General features: G+C 44.2%; 2 protein-coding genes across 12 annotated transcripts in view; one reads left to right on the forward strand and one right to left on the reverse strand.

Moving 5' to 3' along the window:
* LOC126388604 (circadian-associated transcriptional repressor-like) overlaps positions 1–4,830 on the forward strand; it is a 30,964-nt gene extending 26,134 nt beyond the window's left edge. For 4 of the 5 annotated variants that reach the window (XM_050041842.1, XM_050042067.1, XM_050041910.1 and 1 more), the window contains exons 5-6: positions 662–776; positions 2,669–4,830. In XM_050041842.1, the coding sequence (XP_049897799.1) occupies positions 662–776; positions 2,669–3,046 (493 nt within the window). In that variant the 3' untranslated portion in view covers positions 3,047–4,830. The remainder of the gene's footprint in view (positions 1–661; positions 777–2,668) is intronic. The other variant, XM_050042149.1, reaches the window with a different exon arrangement.
* A 36-nt stretch (positions 4,831–4,866) lies between these two features.
* herc1 (HECT and RLD domain containing E3 ubiquitin protein ligase family member 1) overlaps positions 4,867–12,103 on the reverse strand; it is an 83,636-nt gene continuing 76,399 nt past the window's right edge. For all 7 annotated transcript variants that reach the window (XM_050074747.1, XM_050073993.1, XM_050033580.1 and 4 more), the window contains exons 74-79: positions 11,936–12,101; positions 11,745–11,821; positions 10,019–10,271; positions 6,616–6,768; positions 5,874–6,179; positions 4,867–5,595 (exon numbers count right to left, since the gene is read on the reverse strand). In XM_050074747.1, the coding sequence (XP_049930704.1) occupies positions 5,410–5,595; positions 5,874–6,179; positions 6,616–6,768; positions 10,019–10,271; positions 11,745–11,821; positions 11,936–12,101 (1,141 nt within the window). In that variant the 3' untranslated portion in view covers positions 4,867–5,409. The remainder of the gene's footprint in view (positions 5,596–5,873; positions 6,180–6,615; positions 6,769–10,018; positions 10,272–11,744; positions 11,822–11,935; positions 12,102–12,103) is intronic.

Consider the following 12,103-nt stretch of genomic DNA (forward strand, 5'->3'; position numbering starts at 1 on the left):
TTTTTCGACATGCTATACTATGACTTTTTTCGACATGCTATACTATGACATTTTTGACATACTACACTATGACCTGTTTCTACATTTTTTAACATACAATATTTTGACATTTTTTATGACATTATTTGACACACTATACTATGACCTTTTTGACATACTATACGATTACATTTTTCAACATTCAAAACTAGAACATTTACTATACGATTACATTTTTCAACATTCAAAACTAGAACATTTTTGACACAGTATTCTGACTTTTTTCGACATACTGTATAATATGACATTTTTTAACATACAATATTTTGACATTTTTTTAACATGCTATACTATGACATTTCGATGTCAAAAAATTATCATAGTGTGTATCATGGTATTACTCACTTAAACACATTGTGTTTGTCCTTGATCTCCAACAAATTACTTGCATGTGTTTCCTCCCTTATAAAACATTCATAAAGCTAATTGTAATTTCTTTAAATCCAGCATTATGTATTTTAATGTTTACCAGCTGCAGATGTCGTCTCCTGTCTTGTAGTCGCTGGCACATTGCAGCACATCTGTCACCTGTACATCAGTTGAATAATGTGAAAGTATTGGCAGGAATGTGTCCTCGTGTATTTGAGTACATCTTCATCCTCTGTTTCTCTGTCTCTTCTAGCGGACGCTTCCTCAGCATTATACTGAAAATAGAAGAAATGCTTCACAGCTGGTTTCCTCACATCAGACCAAACCTGACTGTGACAGACGACTGCACTCCGGCCAAAAGGCAACAGGTAAAGATGTTCAAAATAATACAAGCACACGAAACACAATTCTGATAACTGATTGATAATTTCAGCAGCGTTTAAAACAAAACTTCACAGCTTCTTGGACTGTAAATATTCCTTTGAGGACATTTCATAGATGATTAATGGAGACTGAAATATGTCGATCAGTCTGGGAGGAAAGTAGTCATTGAAAAATAAACTGCTGCACAGTGAAGTTTATGTGTTGTTTATGGAGCGTGTCAGCTGGGAGCGATGTGGCTCTCATGGTAAGAGGAGAGTCAGATTATGTAACAGAATCCTGGAAGAGGACAGCTAAAGTATTAATGTGTTTTTACTGGAGATGATTTCATCGTTTCATAAGAAGAGTACAGGTCACATAATGAGGGGGAAACCAGAGCGGCCTCGCACAAAGAATGTGCTGAATAAATCCACATTTGGAGACGGAGGATGTCGTGGGATTCACAGAATACAAACCAAACAAAGAGTCAGATTCCTGCTCCTCTCAGTTTCACAGTTTTGGCTAAAAATGGCCTGTCAGTCTCAGAGTCACCAAAAATACATGGTGTGTTCTTGGAACAGGTTTTTTAGAGATTTTGCTGAAACACAGGAAGGCTGCAAACCTCAAGGTCACTCACTGTGTCCTCAGCCAAACTAATCATCATGTCCGCTGATTGGAGGACATCAGACGCAGTCTGACATCCGAATCTCACCACAGACTTTTAACTGAATAGGTAGGTGACTGACACTGGCTCGTATGTAACAAGCGTCTCAGAGGAGAAGGCGTTTCCTAACTGGCAGGAAATTCTCAGTGATGTGTTTTTGGTCCAGTTATCTGTGGGAAATGGACGCTGTTTGTCTGGAGAGACGACTCTACTTTTAGTACACTAACAGTGAAGAAAAGGGAGTTCCCACACACTGTCCCTTCACTTACAATAAACGTTATTAGATGAACAACATTTTGCTCGTCAGACAAAACACAGAAAACTTGAAAATATATTTAAGGGTTGAGGGGAAAATCGATACAGCATAGTATCCTAATATTTTGTGTGGCAATATCGTATCATCACACAGTGCCAAGTATTGTTTTTATTACATAAATTATTAATATTACAAATACAAATTAAACTTTTGGTAGCCGACTGGAATAATAAACTGCTGTTGCTTTTTCAGTCCACTAGATAAATTTTGCTGCAAATAAAATGATTGAAGTGAGATGAACAAACTGAAAACTTTATTTTCAGTTTAAAAAAAGGTAGATTGCAATTTATCCCAGGAGTAATATCATATCATGATTTCAGTATCGTGATAATATCGTATCATGGATCCTCTGGTGATTCTCACCCTGATACATATCAGTATCAGCTGCTGAGGGTTTTTTTCCCTACAATCAGGCTCCACCTCACCATCTGCGTCGCCAATTTCCTGTCGCCAAAATGTTGGTAAGCATGGGTCAGAGTTTCTCCATCAAGTCTGTTTTCATACGTCACAACTTTTTACAGGCCTCTTTTTGTGAATACTGAATAAAGACGTTTCATGTTAAAAAAAACGAATGTCTCCTTCTAGAGCCAGCGTTTGGTTTGTCCATTCTGGGCTACTGTAGAAACATGGTGATCTCGAGTGAGGCGGTGGAAGAGAGGAGTGAGACAGTGAGGCGGTGGAAGAGAGGAATGAGGCAGTGGAAGAGAGGAGTGAGACGGTGGAAGAGAGGAGTCTGTGATTTCTAAATCATGCAACATGTGTGCAATAAGAGACATGTAATAATGAGACTGGAAACAGGTCACGTGTCGTCTCAGTGTTGGAACAATAACAGCGTGTTGATAATTCTCATTATAAATTGAAGCTCTTTGTTTAATGTGTTGTGACTGTGATGATGTCATCATCTCCTGTTTCCTCTGCAGCAGCATCACAGCAGTGCCTCCCCTCCTCCACCCTCTCCGGTGTCGCCCTGCTCCTCCGACTCCTCCACTCACCTCAAGTGGCTCCACACGTCCCCCATCTGCTCCCTGAAGACGCCTCAGTCCACGCTCACCCAACCCGCCTCCTTCGCTTCCCCTCCGCCCACACGCTGCAACCAGGAAGTGACCCAAGACAACTCCGTCTCCTCCAGCACTGACTCATACTCAGTGCCCCTGCGCCGCCGCCTGGGTGCTGAGCCGCGCCTCAGCAGAGGGCCGCTGCCCTACAAGATCAGCTCGCCGTGTCTGGAGAGACTCCTGCAGGCGAAGGAGAGCATCATCACACCGAGGACGGTGGGAGACGGAGGCTGGTTGTGTTGAGAGAGAATGCTGGAGGTCAGCGGCTGATCTGGGGTCAGATCAGACGGGATCTCATCACTCCAGCTTCCACAGGAGAAACTACAAGGCCTTAAAAAAAATGCATGTTTCAACGTCTTCTACATCTTTTTTATTTTGACTCTGCAGCTGAGGTGGCGTTCACTCCGACCTCAGGTTCTCCAGCAGGAAGTGACGCAGACGGGGCCTCGGCTGGAACCACTGGTGTTGATGACGGCTGACTTTCAGGACACTTTGAAAGCAGCCGTGTGTGCGAGGACACGTCAGAGCTCTCAGTGGAGTTTCCACTAATATTGCAGTTGGACGGAGTTCATGTTGTAACGAGGTCACAGGTTTAAACGATGATGTTGGCAGACTGAGCGAACATGAGTCTGGAGCTCTGAGGTTCTTCTGAGAACACGGATCAAATCTGACTGAAGACACATGAACATCTGGAGAACCTGAACACTGACTCTGTTTGATCTGCTCCTCTTTAGGTTTTAATGACTCCTCTACCTCACTCTGACATCACCAGTCTGACCGCACAGCCGCCACCGCTGTTCGGTAACAACACCAGAACTCTGACAGGAGCTGAGAACAGCAGCGTTCCTTTCAGATATAAGAAGGTCTAATATTGTGTTCCAGTACTGAAATATATCAGGATGTGGCAGAGTCAGATTTAAATGAGCTTAAATCTACATTTTGTTTTTCAGAGAGATTGTAAAGGTTTCATCAGCACAGAACGATTTGATCTGAAACTTTGATCGAGCTCCTGGTTTTCATTGATTGATCAGTTTGCCTTCAGGCTGGTGAACATTCAGGACGTCAGTGACAGTAAATAAACGGTGACGGTGCCTGTGAACATTCAGATTTGAGTGCTGTTATGAAACCCAACAGTCACAGGGACCCCAGAACCCCCGACACAGTTTCAAAGAGAGGTTTGGATTTTGAATTAATTTCAATACGACACTCACTGGACTCAGAGGGAGTTATCTGTCGCTGTTATCTTTTAATTTGTCTCCACACGAGCTGCAAAGAGATTCTGTCTCAGTGTCCTTGTGTTGTGTGAGAGGAATACGTCGCCCCCTTCAGCTTCTTGTTTTTTGCTGATCCAGCCTGTTGAATCAGTGACAGCTTTCAGATCTGGATTGTGTGGTTAATGTGCTAACTGGCTAACTAGTGTCAAGACGCTGTTCCTGTTCCCCGTTTTGAATGACAACTAAAGACGACCGCCGTCTGCTGGTGTGGAGTTATTTCCTGTCACACAGGTGCAGAAGCACGAGCTGGCTGGCTGTCAGCTGTGGTCTTTGCAGTGTGTTAACGTGCGACTTTTGGGCCAAGACACAGGCGACATGAAGCGACAGTTTTCATCGCCGCTAGTTTAAAGTCCATTTGGTGCATCTGGGCGACAGCAACCACTGCGTGACCGAGTATTTTTACGCTTCAAGTCTATTCTCTTCTGTTTTACAGCAGGTGTTTCACTCTGGGCGCTGCCAAAACACAGGTGGCCTACACTCAGTACTGTCCCTGAACGCCTCCTATAGACAGTGTGTTTGTTCAAATTAAAAAGTGACGCCTGTCACAGCGACTGATGACTCTTTAAAGTCCATGTGAGTGTAGTATGAAGACAGAACTTAAAGTCCAGACGTGTCCGACATGAGCAGCTGCTCTGACCTTTATGTACATAGTGTTTTTCTCTTCACGGTTTTGTTCTCTCTGAGGAGATGGCCTTTGTCATATTTTGTACTTCTGATAATAAATAAATGTGATGTTTGCTTTCTGACAGGAAACCTGTGTCTGTCGTTAATCACCAAACTGACAACACATCAATTCTGCAGCATTTATTGTTGTTTTTTTGTATGCTTCAGGGAAACTCGGCGTCGGCAATGAAAACAATAAATATGGATATTATGCAAAACATTTTCCTAATGAAGCATTTTACACAATGTACAATATTCTTTTTTTCCTCCAGCGCTCGCTTGAATATTCTATACACATTTCCAAACAAATAAACAAACCTCCATGCAGAAACCCTGAAAATGGGATGTGGAGTAATGAGCAAAAAAAACAAAAAAAACACACACTAAATGCACTTCTCGTGTGGATTTTTGTGTCATTTAAAAACTGCTAATAAACCACGAGGAGAAATGAAATCTGTGCCGTTTGAAATACATAAAATGATTTAAAAAGTGGCCTGTCAGCTCAGGAGTTCCCTACGACTGGTGCACTGATGACCAAGCATCCGTGTGTGTATGTGTCTGTGTGTGTATGTGTGTGCGTGTGTATTCTTGTACAGTCCGTGTGTGTGTTCAGATAAAGTCCGTGTGGCCGCTTGTTGCTTATTCATGTGTGCGTGTGAAGTGCCTGCGTCAGTAGTCCGTGTCGGAGCCCTCCGCGTTGTCCACGTTTCTGGAGAGCATGTAGTTGTCCATGTCGATGGAGCGACAGTTGTTGATGGCGTAACGCAGCCGCTCCGCCATGACGGCCTGGCTGGAGTACGGAGGCAGACGCAGCTGGAAGAAGCAGGTCTGAGAGGTCGGCAGGCTGTCGTACGGCTGCAGAGGATAAAAACACACAGAGAGGTACAAACAGTTATCGACTGATGTAAAGGCTGTCCTGACAGACAAATGGTTTCCTGTCTCTGCTCTGTCATATCAGATATGAAAAGGCAACAAAATGCCAAAAAATAATCCTAAAAGAAAAACTATAACTACAGATGTGAATGAGTCTCTGTGTAAAACCTGTTCTTGAGTGAATTAAGACACAATTCAAATATAAACTGGCCGTATTGTTGACCAACACGCAGCAGGTTAACGTCTTCGTCTTCACTCACCCTGTCCACCTTCATGATCTGAAACCTCTGAGAGATGTCGGCCGTGTTGGCGGGCAGCCTGGAGCGTCCGGAGACGAAGCGCATGAAGAGGACTCGCTCCTCGTTGGAGAACTCCTCCAGCGTCTGCCAGAACCACTGCACCAGGGAGTGCTGCTCATCCACCTCTCTGTAGCGCACCACCTTCTTCAGCACGTCGCAACAGATCTCCGGCATGCCGCACACCATCTGCTCCAGCTGCTTGGCCGTCAGCAGGGAGAGCAGTGGCACGGGCACGATCCACGACATGCCCTCGCGCACCGCCGCCACCTGACGGAGGAGCAGGGACAGGACGGGGGTTAATGTTTGAGCTCAGGGTGGAGGATGAATGTTCTCCCAACTCATCACTTCACTCACATTACAAAAAGACACAAAACCCTTTATGATGAACACACAGAGAGTTGGTTCTTTTCGTCTCTGAGTTTTCAAAGGAGCTGAACAGAAATTTGTTTCAGGTGCTCAGAGCACTGACAGGATACATTTCAAAAAATCTCTCCTGAAAAAATGACTATAAATATATGCACAAAAATGTTGCCTTCATTCTGAAAAATAATATTCCTACGAAGCTGTTGACACAAGATCAATGTTCCACTAATATTCCTGTTTCCATGCAGCCGTGTGTCCTCTGATCAGAGTGTTATTTCATAATGACACAGACGTGTAGTCGTCTCCTACAGCGCTCACATCACACACACTGTTTACGTACCTGTCGATCGATCTCATGCAGCCGGTACTCGATGGCTCTTTCCACGTACTCCTTCCTGTTGGAGAAAGTGAGCGGGATGCTGTTTCCTCCGGGGATGATGGGAACCATCTTTCCATCTGCACTCTGCCCGACAAACGAATCCAGAGGAATCATCTGAAACACGGAACACACAGAATAATTAGTTCATTTAACTGTGCTGACGTTAGATGTGTTAGTGTCTCTGTGTCCACACGGCGTCTCTTTCTCAGCACCAGCGTCTCTTTCAGTTGTTCCCAGTGAGGAGAGAGTTTATATGGCCGCATGCAGCCACCTGGAGAAAAAGCGCCACGCTCAGCGTTTTTGTTTTTATTTTTTATTTTTTTTAAGAGCACTTAGTCTTTTTTGTGCTTTAACTTCTATCTGTTATCAACTCACTGACCTGACAAACAACAGATTATAATGTTCAGCAACGATCAAAAGTGTTAATACATTTATAATTTCAGCTCGATGGTGATATTAATCATAAGTATCTTTTTTCTATCTTTTAAAGTGGAAACAGAACTTTTCAGCTCCCTCAACTCTAAACGCTGACACTCATTATTCTGTAGCATCACATTCTGCAAACAGCATTTGCTTCATAACAACAATCTAAAGCTTTTCCTACTTTATTAATTGTGACCCAGCTGTGACTGTACTACAGGAGACATTTACAGTTGGACTCTGATGAACCAACTGTGTCACAGACACTGATTCTAAATCACCTCAAATCTATTTTGGCTTCTCTGTAATGATGTTTCTTGGTACTCCTCAGCAGATCTTAACACTGATACTGAATATCTACAATGAGATATATCAGCGTGGCAGATTTACTGGTCTCTGGTCAGTACTTTCTCTCTGTTGTCAAACAAAACCAGAGAACCATAAAAGTTACATGGAAATGTTCGATGTTCATCCAGAGCGGTTCTCCTCAGCAGCTCTGCCATGTTTCCCTGAACTGCTCTGTAGAAGCTTCCTGTGAATCAAGAGTGATTCAACAGATCGGCTTCAGAAACTGAAATGGATCTGATCATTTCTTCACTGTCCTGGAAGCAACGACAGACCATAATAATAATATGATGGTAAGACATCTGAGAGCTCATCTGGCAGAGTTCAGACCAAAGCCAACAGAGCAGCAGATTCTCTCCCACTCTCCCTCCTTCATGCCAAAGCAGCAGATGCAGCCCTTCCTCTCCTCTCCTCCCTCAGCCTGGCTGATGGAGTCGGTGCCGTGGCTCCAAACCCCCCCTCCTCTCCTCTCCTCCCTTGGCCTGGCTGATGGAGTCGGTGCCGTGGCTCCAAACCCCCCCTCCTCTCCTCTCAGAGTCTGGGAGCGGGGCCAAGTCTCTGGCAGGCAGGATATGCTGCATCAACAGCGGCCCTGGCATTCCTGCAGGCTGGGGCTTACAGTGCAGGGTTGTGTCAGGTTGTTTGGACAGAAGAGGGGCTCTCTGTGGGGTCTGGCTGCTGGTGGTGGTGGTGGTGGTGGTGGTGGTGGGGTCTGTGTATCAGTGCTGGTCTGGGCCTCGGTCCTGCTGAGGCTTTATCAGCTCTGGGAGAGAGCACAGTGTGTACCGGAGCAGGAGGAGAGGCAGAGCTGCAGGTCTTTGTGCTTCAGACTGGTTACAGAAACATCACTGTCACTGCGCTCTCGGCCAGTTTGATTCAGGGAGCGTTTGGTTGGTTCACGTTGGACCGTGTCAGCTATAAACAGGATTAACCCTGCTGGCTCCTGTTAGCGCTCACTGGGCGTGGTGCTGCCACGGTATGTGACATCATGTGAACCTTGTTCTGGTCTGTGACAGTCCAGTCGGGCTCTGGGAATCAAAAACAGGCCGGTGAGGCTTTCTAGCAGCACGCGTGTGATTCTGATGAATCAAACGTTCACATGGCGGAGGAGGTAAACACACTGCCCGCACTGTCAAAACAATTATCAGTCACTCTGTGAGCCTTTAAGATGTTAATGATGACTTTGTGCTGTTGGAGGATCACATTAAACACAGAGTGATGAGGTGAGGGTGGATGAGAGGGCGGAGTCTCTGTGTTTAACTGGTATTTACTGCTGAGGTGGAGCGACACTGATTCAGTTTTATATGCAATAAAATCTGATTCATGAATCTCATTCTCCGTCATAAATCCAGTCTGTGTGTGCAGATGTGATGTTTGACTTTCTGTACATTTCCTTTAAACCATATTTCTAATATAAGATATTTTTAACTGTGACATGAAATCAGAGAGATACTTTAACTTCTCTCTCCTCTATGAACCTGCCTTTCTAAGATCAGGTGGTGTGACGACAGAGGAGATAAAAATCTTTTAGAGATGTTTAAATACCACTCACACTGAGCTATCTATTCTTTCATATCTGGGTCTATTAGACTCCTGTTTTCTTTCCTTAAATGAAATGTAATGATGAAATGATATATTTTGGTGGTTTGAGTTGAAGGTGTGAGAAAGAATAGTATCAGTAACATTGTTAACACTGTGCTACATTACAGAGAAATACATACCGTACTAATGAACCTTCATTAATATAGGCCTATATTTTATCTCCAAGTGCACGTCACACACTGAGCGAGCCGCCTGTTAATGACGCTGTGGGCTAATGGGCATGTAGCTACTTCCATGTTTCAGATGATACGTCATGTTTGTAGTCGACCAATGAAGATGAGTTTACATATCACCTTGGGCTGAAGTAGGGTGTAGAATTTAGTGACACCTCTCTTCTTCTCCTCTTCCTCCAAGTTTTGTGTATTAAGTGTGTAGGCCTAAAATATTGTCTGTGATGCAGACGTAAAGCTCTGAGCAGCCCTACGCTAAAATGATCAACCACAGAGTGATTATCTACAGAAGAAAGTAAAATATCTGCCAGCTGTGATTGGTTGGTCCTCGTCACATGACACGCAGTGTGCACTGCTGCATTCCAAAAGTTGAACTGTGTTTAACTATCAGCTGTTGGACCCTAAAAAATAAGCTCTTGGGATTGCTTGTGCACCATGACGGCATCACTCTTGCTTTTGAGCACACCTTCCATGTGTCTACAGTGACAACGATGAACATGAGGACACAAACACGCAGCATGTGTATGGACCCTCAGACAGGAAATGTATTTAACTGCAGTAAAAAATGAAACTGATATTTCTGTGACAACTGAAGTCTGATAATTACGTTGAAGTATCTTGATTTATTTTATTTACCTCAACAAACTGTTGATGTTTTATATCTTAAAACAGTTTCTCAATTGATTTTCCAGTTCATTTACTAAAATATAAAATCAAATATACAATCACTTCACCCACTCACACCTTCCATAAAACAATGTGAAAACCCACAACCTACAAACTGTGACCATCGTCACCTTCACATGACAATCAAAAATGTTTCCCACCTCATGGAAATTCTCCTCGGTGATGCCGCTGTCTTCAATGTGAAGAATGCTTTTGAGCGTCTGCACATAAAGGAGGTCGACCTCCTCCAGGTCCTCCAGCAGCAGGGGGATGCAGCACAGCTGTTTCCACACCAGCGGAGCCAGGTGGAGGTCCAGGGGCTTCTTGGTGCGGATGGCCACGCCCATCAGGATGCCCAGGAACTTAAACTGGAGCATGTGCTCGTCCAGGCAGGCAGACGGGTTCAGGAGGAACCTGCACAGATATATTGTTGGATTTATATTTGTTATCACACAAATGAGTTTAAGACGTAGAGTCAGGTCAGGCACTGAGCGCTCTGATGGAGCTGGAGGTTTGAGGACATCTTAATTACTTACATAAATGATTATGTGTACATGTTTCGAGGACATAAATTGCATTTCGACTGTTGACTGTGCTACAGGAGAATTTTGAGACATTGTTTGTCCTGATGCTGTAACACTGTTTTGCTGCTGTAGAGTGAAAACACTTTTGAAAGCTCAGTTCACCCTGAACATAAATAAACTGTCATCCAACATAATGAGCTGAAACTGGACAGTAATCTATAAAGATATAACACTCTGGGGCTTCAGTAACAATATTTCAGTATGTTTAACTTCATGAATATGACAGGTTTTGTTCTTGTATCCTACAGTTTATCTTGAAAATCTAATTAAAGCTGCATTTTTCACAACGGGGGGTGAAGCTTTGTGTGGAGCTGAAGTTACAAAGATAAAAGGGACGGCTGCAAAAGATCAACGTGCAAAGACGCTGAACATGCCACAGGGCTGCAGCCCACGAACCCACAAAGTCAGAAAATCTGATATATTTTACATTAAATGAAATAATAAAAAGAATCTGTCTTTGTTTATTTATTTACTCCAAACCAAAGAACATCATGATCCCGTGCTGTTTGTTTCTTTTATCAGCACTGGAGTGAAGCGATGCATTAACAAACTGCCAGAACTAAGTTCTCATCAGTATCATCCTTCAAAAGTAATGTCATAAAGACAGATGTGTTCTTGGCTCAGGTCCTGATCACACAGAGAGCGTTTCAGCAGCTGGAGGCTTTTTTGAAATTGTTTTTAATGAGAATGATTTTTGCTCGCTGTTTTTGTGCTGCTACGCGCCTCGTGTTTCTGCGCTCTGGGTGCCTGCTGTTTTGGCCGCAGCGCTCTGAACTACTCGAACTGAAAACACTTAAACTCAGAGCAGAAAAGAGCCCCTCCGTCATCTTCGATTTTTTTCCCATTGTCCAATGGGATGATTTGAGAGGCGGGGCTTCTGTGGTTGTCACGACACGCTCGGCAGGACCGATGGACTTCCTGTAGTTTGTTCTCATTTTTGTTTTGCTAGGCCTGGTGATCGACAGCAGGTTGTCAAACTGCCCCTGAGTCATCCTAAAATCTGCCTGTAAACGTCCATGATGGAGGAGAAGCTCCTGGACCAACTGGTGGTACTCCCCATGATCCAGCCTCTTTTTTAGGGTCTCATGTACCCACACAGATCTCTGTTTATCTGCTGACAGCCTCTCACCCTCAACCAGAGCTACAGACAGTACCCTCTGCCTCAACATGGCAGCAGCTACACACTGATTACTGCAGGATACATACAATAAAATAAACGGTAGATTGATTACATGGGTATGTTAGGATAAGGAGGTGGCAAAAACCAAAAAGGTGCAGCAGGTGTGTTTCCTTGTTTCCTTACCTGTCTCTGTTGTAGCCGACCTCTGCTGTGGCGTTGGGTGAGGGGATGAGCAGGTCGACCACTCCCGTCTCCAACTCCTACAAACATGTTTACAGAACAATCATTAATAAATATCTCTGTACGCTGACACATCCAATCACAGCCTGGCTTCTCAAGAGTAACTGTGACAAACAGGACAGGTGTGTCTGTACCTGACACATCTCTGTGATGGTGTCATCAAAGACCCCTCCAGCGTCATCAGCCCCCTCGCCTACAAGTTTGACCTTCCAGGCTCTGGAGGGCAGTCGGAGGTCCGAGGCGTTCAGCTTCACAACCTGACGAGCGATCTGTACGAAGATGGGTTTACATTTCCGTCCTCT

The sequence above is a fragment of the Epinephelus moara genome, chromosome 1 (genome assembly GCF_006386435.1).
Source record: "Epinephelus moara isolate mb chromosome 1, YSFRI_EMoa_1.0, whole genome shotgun sequence".
In the NCBI taxonomy this organism is placed as follows: Eukaryota; Metazoa; Chordata; class Actinopteri; order Perciformes; family Serranidae; genus Epinephelus; species Epinephelus moara.